At 44.1% G+C, this 22,032-nt stretch overlaps 1 protein-coding gene across 1 annotated transcript in view; it reads right to left on the bottom strand.

Annotated features, from left to right (window-relative positions):
* rufy2 (RUN and FYVE domain containing 2) overlaps positions 1–22,032 on the bottom strand; it is a 72,742-nt gene that overhangs the window by 41,410 nt on the left and 9,300 nt on the right. The window contains exons 4-8 of the mRNA XM_060842305.1: positions 18,649–18,750; positions 17,437–17,560; positions 7,485–7,549; positions 7,024–7,089; positions 628–697 (exon numbers count right to left, since the gene is read on the bottom strand). Of these exons, the coding sequence (XP_060698288.1) occupies positions 628–697; positions 7,024–7,089; positions 7,485–7,549; positions 17,437–17,560; positions 18,649–18,750 (427 nt within the window). The remainder of the gene's footprint in view (positions 1–627; positions 698–7,023; positions 7,090–7,484; positions 7,550–17,436; positions 17,561–18,648; positions 18,751–22,032) is intronic.

Consider the following 22,032-nt stretch of genomic DNA (forward strand, 5'->3'; position numbering starts at 1 on the left):
TCATTGTATATGTCCTTCCCTTATTAGACCTCCCAAACTGTACTTATTGGGATGAAATTCTTTCTGCCACTGTTCTGCCCAATTTGCCAGCCAACATCAGGCTGTAGTCAGAGACCATCACACTCATTTTCCTCACAGTGTCAATAGTTCTTTAAAATGCTATGTGTACAAGCAGACCTGACATTTGGCCAATTCCAGCACATTATATCTGTGAGATCTTCACTTCTATTTGAAACTGTGAGCTTTGTGTAGATGTGTGTAATATAACAGCATTACACCTGGACTCTAACGGAATAAAGCCAACACAGCACCAGCATAACTTCTGGAGTAATCCTCAAGTACAGTTGGTCTCCACCACATAAAGAGATCCAGGTGTACAAGTAATCACAGAATGGAACAGAGTGCATTAGGGTATCATTGTGCCCAGCAAATGTCTACAGTCACAAAATGATGAGGCTCAATGATGAGAACTGAACTCTTCTCAATGCTTTATAAATATCAGCACTTCAAAAGGTTAATAATAATCAGTTCAAAATATTCACTGCTTAAAATGTAAAATAAGTCTGAAAGTGACTGAAAGCACTTAAACATTAGAGGATATTAAAGAAACAAACTTAGAAGCAATACCTCTTCAATTAATTTAGAGTTTGCCTTCTCAAGTGAGTCAACTCTGCCTTGCAGACTGCCAACTGTTGAACTGAAAAGTAGATGCAAAGAATTGTATTAATATATTCACTGAAACAACCCAGGGGTAAGCAGAGTGTGAAATGGAAGAGATAATTGGCAGTAATAGTTTATTGTGAATTTAATCTAAGAGATAATTCCAATCAGGGAATGGGGTTCTTGTCCACTTGGAGAACATTTTGGAAGCGTTGAGCCAAAAACATCCAGTTTTCAAGCTTTTCCAGAAAGTCTCAGACAATGCACACTTGAATTTGCATGTGCATTTTCAGTGTTAAAAAAAATTAATTCTTCTCTTTTGTATCAACGGCAACCGACCATGGGTAAAGGAAACATAGTCCACTTATCAAATGTGCAAAGCTTAGCAATTTCATTTTTGCAGTCGGTGTCAACAGCCACTGCCAACTCAAGAGTCATTATCAACAACATCCCCTGAACCCCAACTAATGCTCGAGAATCAACAATCTCCCCCAGCTAATGTATGAAAGGTCAAAAGATCCCTGCTCCCTCCAAGAAGCAAATGCCCAAGTGTCAGTGATGCCTTCAGCTAACACCTGAGCATCAATGATTTCAGATAATGCTTAACAGAATGTGATGCCATCACCAAATGCATCTTTTCCTTTGAGTATTCTTAAATGATGTTCCTTTCTGGTCCACTTCAGTCACCCCCATATCCCTTTCCTTTGGCAGCAGTGAGTGTACCAGCGATGCAGCATTTACCTTTACCCCATTCCTTCTCTATGTCTAAAATATATTTTCCAAGCGATACAGCAATTGACTTCTATTTCCTTCAGTTTTTTTGAAAATTCACTCAAAGGATGTGGACATCATTGATTGGTCAGCATTCACTGACTGTCATTAGTTGCCGCTGAGAAGGCAGTGGTAAGCTATTTTTTTTTAACCTCTTCAGTTCATATGCTGTAGTTACAGCCACAATGCCATGAGGGAGGAATTCCAGCATTTTGATCAAACACTGCTGAAGGAAAAGCAAAATATTTCCAAGTCAAGATGGTGAGTAGCTTGGAAGGGAACTTGCAATGGTAATGTTCCAATGTATCTGCCGCTTGTCCTTCTACATAGAACTAGACCTGCATTTGGAAAGTGCTGTTGAACAATCTTTGGCAAATTCAGCAGTGCATCTTATAGATTGTACACAGTTGAGCCTTGGTGAAGTGCCAATCAAACGGCTGTGTCCTGGATCCTGTCAATGGTGCTTTGGGCATGCACTCATCCAGGCAAGTGGGGAATATTCCCTCACACTCCTGGCTTGAGCCTTGTGGATCCTGGACAGACTTTGGGAAGTCAGGAGGTAACTTACTCACTACAGTATTCCGAGTCTACCACCTGCTCTTGTAACCAGCCATTCACATTCTGTGTTGCCACAAAACCTTTTATCATTTCATCTCTTATCTAGCACCCAAATACAGACATTCCCTTTTGTTCCTTAACCTTTCTGCTTCTTTTCAATTTGTCAAAAACTCAAGTATTTCCAGCATCTTTGGTTTTTATTCCTTTGTGCCCTTATCCTTCAAAGTACCCTGACCAAAGTATTCTTACACACAGTCAGGGTCTCACCTTCAATTATAAACAATCTTGGAAACAACAGCTTAAAATTATTTTCATTTTTGGATTGCGGACCAAGGAGAAGGTGTAAAGGGATGGCTGCAGTTTTAAAAGTCATGTTTACTGCAACATGTTGTGTCTGAGTGGGGTGCATATATGGAACGAACTTCCAGAGAAAGTGGTAGGGGCTAGTACAGTGACAACATTTAAAAGACATTTGGACAGTTACATGAATAGAAATGGTTTAGTGGGATGTGGGTCAAATGCTGACAAATGGGACTAGTTCAGTTTAGGAAATTGGTCGGTATGAATGAATTGGGCTGAAGGATCTGTTTGAATGCTGTACAATTGGCTGTACGTATGTATTTGTATTCACAGTTGCATTTTCTTGAAATAGAGAGAGCAGAAACAGATACAATGGAGTCAATAGGTTCTAAACTAAGGGACAACTGCTTAGCAACAATGTTTTGATTGGCTCCTGACTAAATAATCAGTCAAGCAAAGCTTCAAAAAAAATCTCTCATTCATGTGTAAGTACCAGCAAGTTGTCTTCCACTCATCATCTTCTGCAAATTTACTGTTGAAGGGGAAATAAAATACCTCCAGAAATACAATGATGAATTCTCAACCAGTGAACGAAAGAGCATATCAGTGCGTAAACAATCAAAACTAAACCAAAAGAAACAGCCTAGCTTGTAGTCTACATTGGTGCTAGCAAATCTTTTCCTTTTTTATAGTCATAGTGCTCTACAGAGCTGAAAATTTTTAATCTGCACCAGTCAAACAATTAACTCTAAATATCAATGATGTGCCTGTCTGATTATGAATGTAGTGATACCTAAAAAGGAGTGGAGTTTAACCTCTAGAAAATTATAAGTTAGCAATTCATATTTCCCAATGACCATTGGTTAAAGACAATTTAAATTGTTAAGTACAGAAACCTGGTGAGTACTTTCTTTTAGCCGGAGTTTGTCAGTCTGATAAATTGGAGACTTTGGATTGCTTTAACTATATCTTTGCACATGTGTGACAACTCAGAATAGTGGGTTTGATTACAGGGCACAAGCCCCGAGAGCTGTGACACTTTTTATTCCTCAGCCTCACAACCTTCTCCTTATTTAAAAGTTTCATTGTGTTCTAAATTTCTTGCATTTAATCAACACTCCTCCATTGGAGGCTACTCAGTCACTAGAAATAACCCTTTTCTGTCCTATCTCATCATGATTTGCTAAGTCTGTCTAAAATTATCTCTCACTTTAGCTGCAAATTACCCCCAATTTTTACAATTAAAACAAAAATACTGGAGGTGCTCAGTAGGACTATGGAAACAAAACTGTGTTAATGTTTCAGGTCGATGAACAAGTGCAGGTATTTAAGATAAATTTACCTTAAGCAATGGCATACTGTAGGAAAACTGTTTTCAATGCAACAAACACAAAATTCCTAACACGATCCCATGACCCTGATCAGCCTGACCTGGGCATTCTGCTCGACTCCCAATAACAATATTATGACTTGAGTCGAGAGTCAATTAGTTCAACCATACTTTTTAAGCCAGAGTTCTGAATACAAAATCACTGCCTTTTCATGGTCTTATTTGCTTATGCTCCATCTTGCAGCCATTTTCCACCATCTTAAAATCCTGATCGGACTGGACAGGCTAGATGTGAGAAGAATATTCCCAATGTTAGCTAAGTTCAGAAGTAGGGCTCACAGTCTAAGCATAAGGTGTAAGCCATTCGGACCAAGGTGAGGAAGAACATCTTCACTCAGAACCAGTTCATTAGATTTATTCAAGAGGGAGCTAGATGTGGCCCCTGCGGCTATGAGGATGACTGAGCGGACAGAAAGTGCAAGTGGGATACTGAAATTGCACGATCGGCCATGTTCAATTGTGGTACAGGCTCAAAAGGCCGAATAGCCTGCTTCTGCACTTATTTTCTGTTTCTAGCCCACTCACTCAAGACAAATGCCCATACTCTTCACTCAATTCTCATCTTTTCCCACCAGGCATGGAGTAAGATAGACTCCAATATATCAAACCCTGTGAAAAGCACTCTGCATATTTTACCAATCTGACACTTTTTAAAAATCTGCCTCTGCATTCCCTGTTTGAACCCCTTCTCCTTCGGCACAATGACTCAATGGTTAGCATTGCTGCCTTACAGCACAAAGGACCGAGGTTCGATTCCAGCCTCGGGGGACTGTCCGTGTGGAGTTTGTACATTTTCCCTTGTTTGTGTACTTTTCCATCAGGGGCTCTAGCTTCTTCCCACAAACAAAAGATTTGCAGGTTAGGAGGACTGGCCATGTTAAATTGTCTATAGAGTTCAGGGATGTATAGGCTAGATGGATTAGCCATGGTAAATGTGGGGCTGCAGACACAAGGTAGGGGACTGAGTCTGGGAGGGATACTCTTCAGAGTGCCTGTGCAGAATTGATGGGCCAAATGGTTTCTTTCCACACTGTTGTGGCAATAACCTTGTTAATTCTACATTCCATTAGTATTTGCACATATTAAGTTTGGTAGTTAAGAATCTGAATACTGCTTATGAAAAAAAACGATAAAAATTGTTTTCCCTTTACATTGCTATTTCGAGTCATAGATATGTACAGCATGGAAACAGACCCTTCGATCCAACCTGTTCATGCAGACCAGACATCCCAACCCAATCTAGTCCCACCTGCCAGCATCAGGCCCATATCTCTCCAAACCCTTCCTATTCATAGCCATCCAAATGCCTCTCAAATGTTGCAATTGTACCAACCTCCACCACTTCCTCTGGCAGCTCATTCCGCACACGTTTCACCCTCTGCGTGAGAAAGTTGTCCCTTAGGTCTCTTTTATATCTTTTCCCCTCTCATCCTAAACCTATACCCTCTAGTTCTGGATTCCCCCAACCCAGGGAAAAGACTTTGTCTATTTACCCTATCCATGCTCCTCAATTTTGTAAACCTCTATAAGGTCACCCCTCAGCCTCCAATGCTCCAGGGAAAACAGTCCCAGCCTGTTCAACCTCTCCCTATAACTCAAATCCTCCAACCCTGGCAACATCCTTGTAAATCTTTTCTGAACCCTTTCATGTTTCACAACATCTTTCCAATAGGAAGGAGACCAGAATTGCACGCAATATTCCAACAGTGGCCTAACCAATGTCCTGTACAGCCACAACATGACCTCCCATACTCAATACTCTGACCTTCTGGGGAATTGTCCTATTTAAAAAGAAATTCATTCTGTATGAGTTACAGATAGAAATCACATCATATAGTCATTTTGCTTCTTTCAATCTGCAGCCCCAGAAAACAACACCATCTTATTCCTCTACAAAACACTGCTCCAGGCTAACTTAATACTTATGGCTTATATTTTTTAAGCTCAAATAAACAAAGTCAAGAAAGAACCCACTCTACTCACTACTGCAGACTTACAGCAAGGCCACAGGTAAAACTATTCACTGATCTGTTTCTGTGCTGTGACCTCACCCAAAAAGGTTCCTCTAAGATCAGTTCTGAATTTCACTTGTTTGTTAATTTTCCTGGACGCACTCCGATGTCCAGCGATACATTGATTCAACAGCAAAGGCAGTGGCTGCGCAGGTCCACTGCTGTCTCTCTCTCTCCTTCACTGACCATGTGCTGCCTTTGTCTGTTCCTCTCCCTTTTAAAAAAAAGTGCCGCTGTTTTGACTTTTTTTTCTCCAAAATTCCAAAACAATGCAACAGCATATAAAACAATAATTGCTGCTCCAAGAATTCGAGGAAATCACCTCCAACACAAAATACTTCAAAAAGGAGCAGCCTGTTAACAGCCAGAATTTTTCCCATCCTTCATCTTGGATTACCCAGAATGCTGAGTGGCATGGATACGATAAATAGACAAAATCTTTTTCCTGGGGTGAGGGAGTCCAGAACTAAAGGGCATAGGTTTAGGGTGAGAGGGGAAAGATATAAAAGAGACCTAAGGGGTAACTTTTTCAGAGAGGGTGGTACTTGTTTGGAATGAGATGCCAGAGGAAGTGGTGGAGGCTGGTACAATTGCAATATTTAAAAGGCCTCTGGTTGGGTACTTGAATAGGAAGAGTTTGGAGGAATATGGGCCGGGTGCTGGCAGATGGCACGAGATTGGACTGGGATATCTGGTTGGCATGAACAAGTTGGACTGAAGGGTCTGTTTTTGTGTTGCACATCTCTATGACACTACGGTCAGTCATCCTTAACATTAATTATGCCTCTACTAAAGTGCCAACAAATCAGAACTCTTCTCTCATAAATGCTGTTTTCCCTCTGTTGTTTGTTTTGTGAAGTGTCCTGATGGGCGCATACATAAAGCTTCAATAAAATGTCTTTTTCAGCAATACTAGACCATACCCTCAGTCAGAATATTCTTTACAATACTACACTTGATGAACAGAAAGCCACATTGATGACACAGATTAAACTACTTCCAATTAATTCTGATGAAAGATGCTAAATGATAACCGTTGGGAACACATAACCACGATGTTGCTGTGGCAGAAATCTAACAAAGGCAACTATGGTCCAACAGCAAAATAAATAATTTCAATAGGTACACACTAATATACCAATATTGAATTACCACCTTCAAAGATTGATTAGTATCAGTCTCTGTTGCTCCCATTACCGTTCTTGGTTGGGGCAAGAATTTACAACTAACTTCAGTTTCACTATGCATACTGTCATAGCCCTTTAAAACCGAAACCACAGGGCTACTGCCTCTGGTATGAAGACAAGATCACGAATTCAGATAGGAACCTACCTCAGCTGTCGATTGAGTTCTTCCACATAGTTCTTCTGATCGAGAATTGCAGCAATCTGTCCATCTCTGAATAAAAAAGCACAATTCCGAGAACGTCACAAAAAGAACAAAATACACCACTAACTCTGAATTAGTTTCATAAAGCAAGGTGGAAGAATGAATGTAAAATAACTTTCACATTCATGGGCATCATCACTAAAGCTTGGTCTATGCAAACTCAGCTTCAACAAGTGATTCTAGAAGAGTTGTCAGAGATAATGCAGGGGGCAAGTGAGGACAGCAATACTCTTCAATATCTTACAGCTTGGAAGATCAGTGCAGTAGTGGACTTCGAGAGTCCTCGTCTCAGAGATAAGTGGACATTGCAACAAGGCTATGTGACAAAGACCACATCTTTCTACTAACGAGCAATTCATATGCAGTTGGTGAGAGTGAGTTTTATTTCTGTCTGCGAGCATTACCTTTCAAAGCATCCACTGCTGTCACTATCATTCTTCAGGTACATGGAGAAGTCGATAACTCCAACCTGTAGGGCAAGCGACGAGGAGGTGAGATTATACCTTTGGTTCAGAATTACCAGTTACTAGAATAACAGTATCTAGATTTCAGTTGACAAATTTCATTCCACAGGTTCTCCTCTTCTGACCACATCAAGTTAACTACCCAAACACATCCTCCAAATGAGCTGGACAGTTTAGTACTAGCATCTTATTATACAGGATGGGTTAGGATAGCAGTCAAGGCTGTCTCCTTCTCAGCCTCAGCCAACAACAATGCTTGTCAGGATCTCAGAATTATAATTCAGGAGAAAACAAAAACTGATGCCTCTTCACAATTTAGACACTTGAGTGGTGTGAACAGAACACCATGCAGCATCAAAGACAAAACCACAAGCCCTCTTAATTATGGGTTGGCCAGCCTCTTATTTTAAAGATTTAAGGGAGAGACTCTTTGTTTGCTTACAAGCTTGAATATCGGTTTTATTATTAACATCTGTCAGGTGTTAACTAAGAAACATACCTTGAACCTTGCAATATAACCTCTCATTCTTCACTTCAAGAGTAGAACATCTACATGGCACAGTCAGCATAAGGTAGGAGGAATCTTTTTCGTTTCCACAGGAATTAGATCAGTTTCCCACAGTGACAATGCAAGGTTGAAATGAAAATCGATGCAGTGGGAACACAGAACATTGCGATTAATACAGAACCAGGGGAGAATATGGCACAGTGAGATTAGTACAGATCCAGAGTGGAGGGCGGCACAGTGAGATTAATACAGAACCAGGGGATAGTAGGGGACTGTACAATTAATACAGAACATAATTGCTTGGGACAAGATGCGTTAAGAGCTGAAAATGTGTTGCTGGTTAAAGCACAGCAGGTTAGGCAGCATCCAAGGAACAGGAAATTCGACGTTTCGGGCCAGAGCCCTTCATCAGGAATGAAGTTAAAGAATGCTTCTGCACTTCAGTGCTGTAATTCCACAATTAATACGTTACCAAATAGCAGTTAGGAAACTCACTCCTTGCAGTTCCTAATACCTGGACAGGCTGGACAACACAGTCAGACTCAAACTGGTCATTGCGCAAACAGGGTCCCCTGCTAGGCTACAGAGCAGGCTGTGCTCAGATCGTTTCAACAATTTCCCACGGTGGGAAGTGCTCCATTTTTGCAAGGGACCAACAGTCTTAACAGGTGAAGTGAGTAACCAGCAAAGTTTAGGAAAAGTGCCCAACCATTTTCAAAAGTGTCATGTCAGTAACCAGACAAACTTAAAATCTGTCTGAAGATGCCAAATGAATAACCTGGAAAGCATAGGAAAATGCCCAGGATGTTTAGAAAAACTTACAAAAGTGTCTGAAAATGTGAATGAAAACTTAGAAAAATGCCCGAAAAAGTTTAAAAGTGTCAATTCAGTAACTAGAAAAACTGAAAAAAGTGTTGGAAAATGTCAGAGGACCAGCCTGGAAAAATGCCTGAAAACGTGCACCAGAAACCTATGAAAATCGCCAGGAAGTGTTTAAAAAGGATAAGTCAGTAACTAGGAAAATCTGAGAAAGATTTTGGAAAAGTGTGAAAAAATTCGAATTGTCAGCAGAGGAAACTTCCCACCAGTGAAAAAAATCTGAAAATGCATGTGGGAAATGTGTTCTGGGTGCCACATGACACGGGGGATTTCAGTCTGGGTGTCATCATGCTGTGGTTCAATGTCTGCAGCCTAAAAACTTAAACTCGCTCTAATTGTGGAAGTCAAGCTGCAAAAAAATCCAGAAGTGTTTATGGGGTCTGATTTCCAGATCGAAGCACTTGAATTTGGGATCCTGACCCATTCTGCCCCAGTCAGGTTTGGCCGCTTGACAGATTGGCAGGGTACCCAGAGATTTTCGAGAACATGATTTTTATAACAAAATGGCGGCATGGGACCACTTTGAAAAGTGCCTGATAAGTAGCTCCAAGGGGAATGGCACTTGAATTTAAGTTTGGGTGCATGCCCAAGAGCTCTTGGAAGTTAAATTGTGACACTTAGTCAAACATTTGTCAGACTTCTCTAACTTTTTCTGCCTTTTGTCAAAAATCGGTCAGAGATCTCTAGACACTGTCGGAGGGCAGGCATCCTATTTCCATGGTGAAGATCGGTAAAAACACCCCATAAATGGCCATCCCTCCACAGGCACCTTAAAGAAATGAAATAAAAAGTGATACAAACAGAGAGAGTTCAAGTTGCCTGGTTCCCTGAGGTATTGCAGGGAAGGTGGCAGGCTGACCCCAGTTTGCCCAGAATGTTGGCTCATTTGCATTGACTTCAAGCGCTGCATTCTTGTAGTGGGTAGCTGCTCTTCCTGGCTCTGCGGCCGAGGTGCTTGGCACCCAGGTTTCTATCCGGACCTGTCAGCGTAATGTGCAAGCGGCTTCGCTGGTGCTCTCCTCAATTGATTCAGCAATTCCTGTCGATGTGGGAGGGCTCTTGGCAGGCTAGCTTTCCTTTCAGGGGCTGGTGCTTTAGGGGTTCCTCACCGCTCTTCCCACCTTGACAAGTGTTTTTTGAAAGGGTCACAATCTCATGGCAGGGTTGGCCAGGCTGGCGCCCCTCTGCTTCTGACACGGACTCTGCTGCTCAGGCGCAACCAAGAAGCCGCCTCTTGTAGAGTCAGTGGTCCTAAATCAAGCGCTTGAGAGTGGGTCTCGCTAACGTGTTCCCCTCACACTGTCCTTGCTTCTCGAGTGAGACAGATGCAAGGGCTGTTGCTATATCTCCATTTTCCATGCGGCTTGACACTCCATTTCCCTCAGCACTGTAGAGGAGTGGAGTTAGGGAAGCAGCTCCGCACTCTCTCTCTCTCTCTCTCTCTCTGCACTCACCCACACGCTTACCCCCCCAACTGCGTGTGCGCTCACCCTTCCCTGCAAGGATGACATTCAGTTTGACCCGTCAGTTCAGGTGTCTTTCTTTTGTTTAGACCTGTGAAAGAGTTGAACCCGGTGCCGTGGGGAGACTTTGGCATGAGTTTGCAGGCGACAGCTCACAGTTCAGTGGTGATGGCGGCTTTGCTTATCAGCCCCTCTTTACCAGTTGCACACACTCTACCCTCCTGCCCTGCCATTCCATCTATCCACTCCACCCTCCCGCCACCCCCAACCTATCACCTTCATCCCTTCCCCCACTCACCTATTCTCCTCTATGCTACTTTCTCCCCACCCCCACCCTCCTCTAGCTTATCTCTCCATGCTTCAGACTCTCTGTCTTTATTCCTGATGAAGGGCTTTTGCCTGAAACGTCGATTTTACTGCTCCTCGGATGCTGCCTGACCTGATGCGCTTTTCCAGCAACACATTTCCAGCTCTTTACCTAGAGTAGGGGGAGTGTGCGGTCCTTCTGTGTTCCCAATGAAAGGGAGTAATCAGTCCTGTGTGTGGCGGCGGTGGTGGCTTCTTCGATCCTTTGTTAACCCTTCGGGCAGGTGGGAGTTGTGATGGTGGGGAGTGTACGTGTGGTCCTCATACTATGTTTAACGATGGATTACTCAGCTCATGCAAAGAAGATCACAGATAGCTGTGAGAATTAGTGTGAATTGAAGGATACTTGATCATTGCCACTTTGAGGCCCAGGGGTCATCGCATGGCCATGCCTGTCTGAGGGTCACTTTGCAATTAATTGCACTCATCTTGGCTGGCAAGACCATGGCTGCAGTGTCGCCGAGGACCTGCTGTCTTTGACCCCTAAGTGCAGACTCCGGAGCCCACCAGCATCGGAGTGCTTAACCTTCCCTGCACATTCCGCTCGTCAGGCTCGACACATATCAGGACACGGAGTGGAGTTGGTCTGAGTCACAGCAGTGGGCCAGCACAGCTATTACTGGTTCAAGCATAGCAGTTAGTAGATTGCACAGCGACACTGACTGCTTAGTCACTGGGACGCAGTGCTGCCCTGTGTGTTGAGCACCCGCGGGGTCTGTCTACACTCAGTACATTTGCACAGGGTGTCGCTCGGGTGGCCAGTTTGTGAAAAGAGTGAAGTGAGCTGCGGATTTCTAGGCTGTGAAGCCGCCAGCTTTGCATAGAGCGAGCTGGATCGACACCACTAACTCGACTTGATCGTTGATTGAGAGAGAGTGTTCAGAAGCACAGACGGTGCCTGGGAGCTGCAAGCCACTGCTGCTGCAGCCGCTGGTCTCAGTTCGTCCTTGACCTTCAGTTGCCAGTGGGGTGTTTGATCCTGTCTTCTGCTGGCACCAAGTGTGTAGCTGAGGAAGGAGGTTTCATTCAATGCAGTGACTTCACTGACTGCACCCACATCAATCGCTGGCTTTGGCTCTCCCGTTGAGCCCGATCATTTCTACTCGGTCCTGCTGTCTATCTTGGAGACACCAAGGGGTGGGCATGGAACGTGCTTCTGTGGTAGCGCCCAAAAATTTCTCATTTCGATCATCTGAACCTCATGTTGCGGGCCCCCCCCCCCGGGTTCCTTGGCGCCTGGCAGACAGTTGAATATTGGCTGTGGGAAAGTCGCCAGAATGCCAGTGTCGGGTCTTCTATCCCTATCACTATCAGGATGCCTTCCATACTCACCGGGTGTGATCCACTGGGTCACGAGACATCACCCACCTCCCAGAAAGTCCTGCCATTCCATGGCCGGCGATCAATGTGTGGTGCATGCACGCACAACCTTTTGCCACTTGTGTCTCGGTACTCCTCTCTCCCTCGGTCGGTCTCTGTCAGCTGGTACTCTCAATTGTGGGCGCTGAGGCGTTTCTGTGCCTCTGGCCCCAGCCCCATTCTCTTCCACTAATCTACTAACGCTCCGTAATTTGCCTCCCCATGCAGGGAGGGTCTCTGGTACTGCACTGCGTGCTGAACATGTTCCCACTCATCTGGAGGATGCAGGGGTTGCCATTTGTCTCCATTGTACAGCGGGACTGAGGACCAGAGGGATGCCAGATAAGTAAGGTAATATACAGAGGAACCTCGATTATCCGAATATCGGATTATCTGAAGAAGATATCAAGGTCCCAATAGAAACATTATATCAAAGGCTGGATTCCAACACTGATCGCGTCTTTTGTTTGCTATGATTTAAAGTGAACTCAGCTTACTGAAATGCTGCCAAGAACAGACCTGGACACTGCCTCCAAATGACTGACCTCCCACCCTCTCTCTCGCTTCACCCCCACCCCGCCCCACCACACTTTCCCTGGAGTTCTACAGAGGAGTATACTCTAAACCCCACTTCTCCAGATAGATAATCTCTCCAACATTGTTCTATATAGCACAAAGGTGAAACTTGTCAACAAGTTGCAGTAGAAAGTTGTGTGCGTGTGCAGCTGCATGCATGCATGCTATTTGGAGACTCACCTCAGAAAAGCAGGCGTTCGACAGGGTTGGGGAGGGCAGGGGTCAGGGCTGGACGGTGTTGGCAGGGGGGATGGGGCGGGTTACGAGGGGTTGAGGGTCGGGTGGGTTAGGGGATCAGGGATCATGCCTTCTCTCCTGAAAGGGGAGCAGACATAACAGAAAACTTTGAGCCCCAGAGGAAAGACTGAGTCAATTAACCAAATAATCAATTATCTGAACGAAAAAGTGCCCGCCCATCTCATTCAGATAATCGAGGCTCCTCCGTATTTGGCAATTGCTTTACCTGAAACACCATTTAAGTATTGTCTCCACCCACTCTCCTCCTCTAACTCAAAAACAGTTTGTGCGTACCAGATTGGTAAGGTAACTAGTTTTTTTTTCAGTCGTCTCTTGGGAATTTAGAAAAGTGAGAATGGAGGTTTGGGCGGTTGGATGTTCCTCCTGTAGAATGTGGGAGGTAAGGCTCACCACCGGTGCCCCCACTGACTTCATCTGCAAGAAGTGCACCCAACTCCAGCTCCGTATGTTAGGGAGCTGGACCTGGATGAACTGCGGATCATTCTGAGGGGGTTATTGAGAGGAGTTGCAGGGAGGTCATCTCAGCTCAGGTACAAGAAAAAGGCAGATGGGTTACAGGCGACGGACTGAAAGGGAACCAGACAGTTCAGGATTCTCTGTGGCTGTTCTCCTCAATAACAAGTATACCAATTTGAATACTGTTGAGGGGGTCGACTTACCAGTGGTAAGGCATGGGGTACAGGTCTCTGGCACAGAGTCTGTCTCGGTTGCTCAGAAAGGAAGGGGGGAGAGCAGCAGAGCATTAGTGATTGGGGGCTGCATTTTTAGGGCGGGGGGGCTGACAGAAGGTTCTGTGGGAATGATGGAGACTCTCAGTTGGTCTGTTGCCTCCCAGGTACTAGGGCTCATAATATCTTGGAACAGGTTTGTTTTCAGGATCCTCGAGGGGTGGTGGGGGGAGCAGTCCCAAGTTGTGGCCCATATAGGCACCAGAGGTAGGAAAAGGAATGAGGATTTAAGGCAGAAATTCAGGGAGTTAGGGTGTTAAGTTAGGAGTTAGGACTTAAGAGCGAGAAAACACAGAATTGTTATCGCTGGTTTGTTATCTATGCCACTTGCTCGCAAGGTTAGGAATAGGGAGAGAAAGGAGTTGAACATGTGGCTACAGGGATTGTGCAGGAGGGCAGGATTCAGATACCTGGATAATTGGGGCTCATTCTGAGGTAGGTAGGACCTCTACAAACAGGGTGGTCTACACCTGAACCGGAGGGGTACCAATATCCTAGCCAGGGGAGATATTTCCTAATGCTCTTCGGCAGGGTTTAAATGAGTTCAGCAGGGGGATGAGAACCTAAATTGTAGTTCCAGGGTCCAGGAGGTAGTGAAGTCAAACATTAAGGTTTCAAAGTCACTGACAAGCTGGAAGGTGATTTGAAGAGTGGCTACTTCAGCGCCTAGAGCATCCAGAATAAGGTGGGTGAACTTGCAGCATGGGTTGGTACCTGGGACTTTGATGTTGTGGCCATTTCAGAGACATGGGTACAGCAGGGACAGGAATGGCTGTTGCAGGTTCCAGGGTTTAGATGTTTCAGTAAGAACAGGAAAAGTGTTTTTTTTTATAAAAGGGGAGGTGTGGTACTGTTAGTCAAGGACAGTATTATGGTGACAGAAAGGACATTTGAGGACTCATCTACTCTGATATTATGGACTGAGATTAGAAACAGGAGAGGTCACCCTGTTGGGAAATTTCTATAGGCCTCCAAATAGTTCCAGAGGTGTAGAGGTAAGGATAGCAAAGATGATTCGGAATAGGAGTGAGAGTAACGGGGTAGTGATTATGGGGACTTTAACTTTCCAAATATCGACTGGAAATACTATAGTTTGAATGCATTAGATGGGTCAGTTTTTGTGCAACGGGTGCAGGAGGATTTCCTGACACAATATGTAGACAGGCCAACAAGGGGCGAAGCCACATTGGATTTGGTACTGGGTAATGAACCAGGCCAGGTGTTAGATTTGAAGGTAGATGAACACTTTGGTGATCATGACCATAATTTGGTTATGATTCTTTTAGTGATGGAATGGGATAGGTTTATACCGTAGGGCAAGAGTTATAACTGGGGAAAAGGCAATTATGATGTGATTAGGCAGGATTTAGGATGCATAGGATGGGGAAGGAAACTGCAGGGGATGGGCAAGATTGAAATATGGAGCTTATTCAAGGAACAGCTACTGCGTGTCCTTGGTGTGTGTGTACCTGTCAGGGACAGGGGAAGTGGTCAAGTGAGGGACTGTAGTTTACTAAAGAAGTAGTTGAACCTTTTATCAAGATGAAAAAGGCAGCTTGTGTAAGGATGAGACATGAAGGCTCAGTTAGGGTGCATGAGAGTTATAAGTTAGCCAGGAAAGACCTAAAGAGAGAGCTAAGAGGAGCCAGGAAGGGACATGAGAAGTCATTGGCAGATAGGATCAAGGAAAACACTAAACCTTTCTATAGCTACATCAACAATAAAAGAATAACTAGAGTAAGATCAGGGCCAATGAAGGACAGTAGTGGGAAGTTGTGTGTGGAGTCTGAGGAGAGAGGGGAAGTACTAAATGAATATTTTTCATCAGTATTCACACTGAAAAAAGACATTTTTGTTAAGGAGAATACTGAGATACTAGATGGGATTGAGGATCACAAGAAAGAGATGTTAGCAATTCTGGTAAGTGTGAAAACAGATAAATCCCCTGGGCCGGAACTGATTTATCCTAGGATTTTCTGGGAAGCCAGGGAGGAGACTGCACAGCCTTTGGCTTTGACCTTTATGTCATCATTGTCTATAGAAATAGTGCCAGAAGACTGGAGGATAGCAAATGTTGTCCTCTTGTTCAAGAAGGGATGTACAGACGTGGTAAATATAGACCAGTGAGCCTTACTTCAGTTATGGGTAAAGTATTGGAAAAGGTTATAAGAGATAGGATTTATAATCATCTAGAAAGGAATAAGTTGATTAGGGATAGTCAACATGGTTTTGTGAAGGGGAGGCTGTGCCTCACAAACCTTATTGAGTTCTTTGAGATGGTGACCGGTGGATGAGGGTAAAGTGACTGGTGTGGTGTATATGGATTTCAATAAGGCGTTTGATCAGGTTCCCCACGGTAGGCTATTGCACAAAAAACAGAGGCATAGGATTGAGGGTGATTTGCAGTTTGGATTGGAAATTGGCTAGCTGAAAGACACAGGGTGGTGGGTGATGGGAAATATTCATCCTGGTGTTCAGTTATTCTTGGTGTACCGCAAGGATCTGTTTTGGGGCCACTGCTGTTTGTCATTTTTTTAAAATGACCTGAATAAGGGCGTAGACGGATAGGCTAGTAAATTTGCAGAGGGAATTAACTTCGGTGGAGTTGTGGATAGTGCTGAAGGATGTTGTAGGTTATAGAGGGGCGTTGATAAGCTGCAGAGCTGGGCTGACAGGTGGCAAGTGGAGTTTAATGTAGAAAAGTGTGAAATGATTCACTTTGGAAGAAACAACAGGAATAAAGAGTACTGGGCTAATGGTAAGATTCTTGGCAGCATAAATGAGCAGAGAGATCTCGGTGTCCATGTGCATAGACCCCTGAATGTTGCCACCCAGGTTCACAGTGTTGTTAAGGTGGCATACAGTGGACTGGCTTTTATTGGTAGGGAGACAGTTTTGGAGCCATGAAGTCCTGCTGCAGCTGTACAAAATTCTGGTGAGGGCACACTTGTGGGTTATTGCGTTCTGTTCTGGTCACCGCATTATAAGGAGGATGTGGGAGCTTTGGAAAGGGATCATGGAGATCTACCACGATGTTGCCCAGAAATGAGGGAAGATCTTATGAGGAAAGGTTGAGGGACTTGAGACTGTTTTCATGAGAGAAAAGAAGGTCGAGAGGTGACTTAATTGAAACACATAAGATAATCAAAGGGTTAAGATAGGGTGGACAGTGAGAGTTTTTTCCTGGGATGGTGATGGCCAACACGAGGGGACATAGCTTTAAATTGAGGGGTGTTAAATATAGGACAGATGTCAGAGATAGTTTCTTTACTCAGAGTAGTAGGGGCATGGAATGCCCTGCCCTCATCAATCGTAGACTCGTCAACTTTAAGGGCATTTAAATGGTCATTGTATAAACCTGGAATAGTGTCGGTTAGATAGGCTTCAGATTGGTTCCACAGGTCGGCGCAACATTGAGGGTGGAAGAGCCTGTACTATGCTGTAATGTTCTAGGGTATTGCCACCATCGGTGTGTGACATATGGGTGGCTGGCTCTCCGGTGTCGTGGAGGCAGCATGGTGAAATGATTTCTGAGAGGTGGGGCGCACATGCTGGTGTGGCCTTGCCATCCGTTAACTGTGTACAACCTCAGATCAGACGTGACAACCCGCTGAATTTAAGCATATTACTTGGCAGCAGAAAATATACTAACCAGGACTCCCCCAGTAACTGCAAGTAAAAAGGGAAGAGCCCAACGCTGAGTCACTGCTCGCCTGACAGGAGTGGGAAATGTGGCATATAGAAGTCAGTCTTACCAGTGAATCCAGGTCTTCGCCCTTGACACACAGGTTGGCATCGATGACATTGAGTCCAACAAGCAGCCCAACAATCACCGCCCCTTCCTCTTCCATCATCACTGCATGCTCCTCATAAAACTCACTGTCATCAAAGGAGCACACAGAACAGTAACTTAGCATCTCACCTTTCAGTTTGGTCAATTACATTACAGGGCAATTTCTGAACATTTCACTTTCACCAAGTATTTCAATTAAGATTATGTTCAGATGTTCTCTCTCTTTGTTCCAAGTGTAACAACTTGCTGGAATTTGTTTACGAACAATACTTTGTACCTTGTCAATGTAATTCTCCGCCAATATGGGTGCAGCCTTCTCCACCACAGCACCACAGAGCCATGACCACTCAATGCTTCTTTTTTCTCACCCATTATGGCTGCATTTTTCAACTGTAGGAAATTCTGTCCCTCAGTCCCATTGCTGCTTGCAACCAGGATCAATTCACTCAGCACAGTGCAGGCCTTTTAGTTGAACACTGACTTAATGAGCACAGCTCAATCCCACGTTACATGCAAACTTACCAACACTGATCTGAAACAATCCCAACAATGGGGCCCGCTGGATGAGTCGCACTCAATTCAAGAAACAGGTTGATGGAGAACCATAAGTAGTCAGAACAAGAACAGGTCCTAAACCTGTTCTGCCATTCAATAGAATCAGGACTGATCTTACATTCCTCATGTCCACTTTCCTGCCTTTCCGCCATCATCCTAAATTCCCCTACTGATCATTAACTTATCTCAGCTTTAAATCTATAAAAATACTCTGCCCCCATAGCTCTGTGTTAAAGAATGCTGAAGATGCACCACCTTCAGAGAAGGAATTCTTCATCAGTCTTTAATTGGTGCCTCATTACAACCAACCATCACTAGGCACCTAGAAGTGAAAAGATGATGTTTGTCACCAGTGCACTTCTCTACACAAAATGGAAAGCTCTACCACATCATTGATTGGACAACTCACAGAAAGGAACCACAACGTGGAGCAAGCACAAGACAGAGCCCACTGAGGATCTCTTCTGAGGTTCACAGACCGCACTTTAACTTAATCTGCTCAGTTTTACACCCAGAGTTCAGTACAACCCATGAGGAAAAGGGATTGCCAGAGGGACAGTACATGCTTAAACTCGTACAATTCTCACATTACACATTAGACAAAGATAAGAGGAAGCACCTGAACAGGTCCCTTCTGATGATCATGCACCGCAGATAATCCGCCAGCTTTTTCTGCATCATAGCAAGTCGTAACCAAGCACGGGCTCGGCCCAAAGGGGTCCTGCATAAGGAAGAGGTCAAAACAGTCAGCTACATTATCAGCATTCCCTTCTTCAAGAAAGGAAAAGGGCATGAATGGCATTGGGAATAGGAAATTCCTTTCAGGTTACATGGGAGTGTTTCATTGTTGAGAGTATATTGGGAATTTTCATCTATTCTGTAGTGTGCCTACATAGAACAGTACAGGCTCTTCAGCCCTTAATGGTGTGCTGAGCATTTATCTTAATCTAAGAAGGGTGTGTTTGAAGTGGTCACTATACAGGGAGCTTTATTCTGTATCTAACCTCATGCGGTCCCTATCCTGGGAATATATTTGACAAGTATGGCACAGAGGAAGTTTTATTTTCAGTTAAAAGAGTAGGAGGAGATTTTCTCTAACTCCATGCCGTCCCAGTTCTAGCAGAGTTTGATGGGGACAATATTGAGGGAGGTTCACTTTCCATTTAAGTGAGTATGAAGCTTTATTTTCTATTTGAAAAAAGTCGAGGGAGATTTACTCTATAAGCCCTTCATGCCTGAAACGTCGATTCTCCTGCCCCTTGGATGCTGCCTGACCTGCTGCGCTTTTCCAGCAACACATTTTCAGCTCTGATCTCCAGCATCTGCAGTCCTCACTTTTTCCTAGGAGATTTACTCTATACCTAATTCCAAGGCTGTTCTTGTCCTGGGAGTGTTTGATGGGGGCTGTGTCGGGGAACTTTGCCGTTGGTTTAAAAGAGTAGATGGAGCTTTACTTTTGTATATCACTATCAGCTGTGTTTGTCTTCAGAGTTCTTGATGTGAACAGTGCAGAAGGAGTTTTACTCTGCATATAACTTTGACAGCATACCTGGATTGATATGGACAGTTGAGAGCAAGACTTATATTTTATTTAACTTGGGCTATGTCTGCCAACCCTCTCTGCAAGATAGAATTGAACATCAAAAACACTGGAGGGTGGATGAGTTAGAGAGTAACAACGATACACCACTATGGACAGTGCTGAAAAACCTACTCTCTATGTGCTTGCCTGCTCCTTCTAGTCACTGGCCACACCAAGCCCAAGCAAAGTCAGTAGATGCCAGCATATCCATCAATCTAGCTTCTGCTACAAACTCCAACCTGAAGAGGTAGAGCATGCCTTTGGCACTCCAAACCTGCATCAGATCCTTCCCAGTTCAAAGCTTTGCCCCGAAAATATCCCCGAAAGTATTGAAGTCCATTTCTCTAATGCTCCAAGACTCTTCATCCACTGAATTGCGTGGCACAGTAGTTAGCACTGCTGACTCAGCATCAGGAACCCAAGTTCAGTTTGAGCTTTGGGCAACTCAATGTGGAATTTGCACGTTCTCCCCATGTCTGTGTGGGTATCCTCTAGGTGCTCCAGTTTCCTTCCACAGTTGAAAGATGTTCAGGTTAGGTGGATTGGCCATACTAAATTGTCCATAGTGTCTGGGGATGTGCAGGCCAGGTGGATTAGCCATGATAAACATGGAGTGATAGGGACGGGGAATGGGAGTAGGTGGGATGCTCTTCACAGGTGGTTATTGTGGACTCGATGGCCAAATGGCCTGTTTCCACACTGTAGGGATTTTATGATTACCTGCCCCTCTTGCCAGTAACTCAACTATCCCCAAGGCACAACTCCCTGGTTAGCTGTGTCAAGCCCACTATCTCCTTACCAGGACTTTCACCATTTTATTTTTGAAATGAGTAAACAATCCACTGGGTCCTGGGTGGACAGAGCTGTTGAAGATTCTGCATCAGATGAAATAGGACTATGCAAAATGTTTTAAGCTTGATCAAATGGCCCAAAAGTTTTCACATATTGTTCTAGATGACTATATGCCAGAAGTGTGCCTAGCTGCAGAAGTTGGAGCTCTGGGTCTTGAAGCTTGAGCTGTGGTTGAAGACACTGTGGAACATCTGCAAGGTTGAGTGTTATGTGGATAGCACATTTATGGAGATGGTCACACCGTAACTAAAGGGACTTGAGGGAAGAGGGTGACCACCAGTAAGTCCAGAAAAAAAAGAGTTCCCTCAGGTCCCACTCACTAACCGGTATTCAATTATGGAACTTACTGTGTGTGCTGGTACCTCAAAGGAATGCAGTCAAAGCCAAGCTTCTGATGCCACATGTGGCTTGACTGATATGAGAGATAGGGGATTCTTTAGTCACGGGAGCTGACAAGCATTTCTGCAGCCAAAGATGTGACTCCAGCACGGTCTGTTCCCGGGTCAGGGATATCATTGAAAATCTGTAGGACACCCTGAAAGCGGTGATGAGTAGAGATCTTGGTAAATGTTGGTACACAAGGATATGGGCAAATTGAGGAATGAGGTCATGCATCAAGAATTCAGGGAGCCAGGAAATAGATTAAAAAGCAGGACCTCCAATAGTTGTATTCTTTGGATTACTCCTGGTGCCACGTTCAAGTGAGTTTACAAAGAGATTAGGACAGGTGAATGCATGGTTCAAGAGTTGGTGCAAGGGGGAGGGTTTTAGATTCCTGGATCACTAGGACCGATTTTGGGAGAGGTGGGGCATGTACAAACAGTATGGCCTGCACCTGAACCACTGGAACCAGCATCCTTGCAGGTAGGTTTACTAGTGCTATTGGGAGCAGTTTCAACTGGATTCGCAGGGGAAGGGGACACAAAATATCGATGAAACAGAGACATATCATGCCATAACAAAGGAAGCAAGTCAGAATGAGTTCAGCTATGTTGAGTGTCAAGAGAATTAGGCAAGGCTGGTCTTCAATGGTGAGAGTGTAATAGGTAAGACTGATGAGTTTATGGGATGGACTGACACATTGAAGTATGATATTATTGTCGTCATGAACATGATTGAGGAAAGGTCTGAACTGGCAACTTAACATTCCAGGCTATACGCCTTTAGGTGAGACAGTGGAGGGCGTAGAAAAGGGGTTGGTGTAGCACTATTAATAAATGGCTCAATTATTACAATAAGGACAGATATCTTGGAAGGATCCTCATGAGATTTTGTGGGTAGAATTTAGGAATGATAAAGTGGCAGCTAATTCACTGGGAATATATTATAGGCACTCAAAGATTCAGCAGGAAATAGAGCAAAAAATATGTAGACAGAGGTGTGTATAATTGTGTAATTATACTAGGGATTTCAACTTATGCAACATAAATCAGAATAGTGTTAAGGATTCAGAGAGAATGGATTTCTCGAAATGTACCCTGGGGATTTTTTTTTAATATCAATACGTAGAAAGCCTAACAAGGGATGGCGTAATGCAAGATCTGGAGAAAGTGCAGGAATATTTCAGAG

The sequence above is a fragment of the Hemiscyllium ocellatum genome, chromosome 22 (genome assembly GCF_020745735.1).
Source record: "Hemiscyllium ocellatum isolate sHemOce1 chromosome 22, sHemOce1.pat.X.cur, whole genome shotgun sequence".
Taxonomy (NCBI): domain Eukaryota; kingdom Metazoa; phylum Chordata; class Chondrichthyes; order Orectolobiformes; family Hemiscylliidae; genus Hemiscyllium; species Hemiscyllium ocellatum.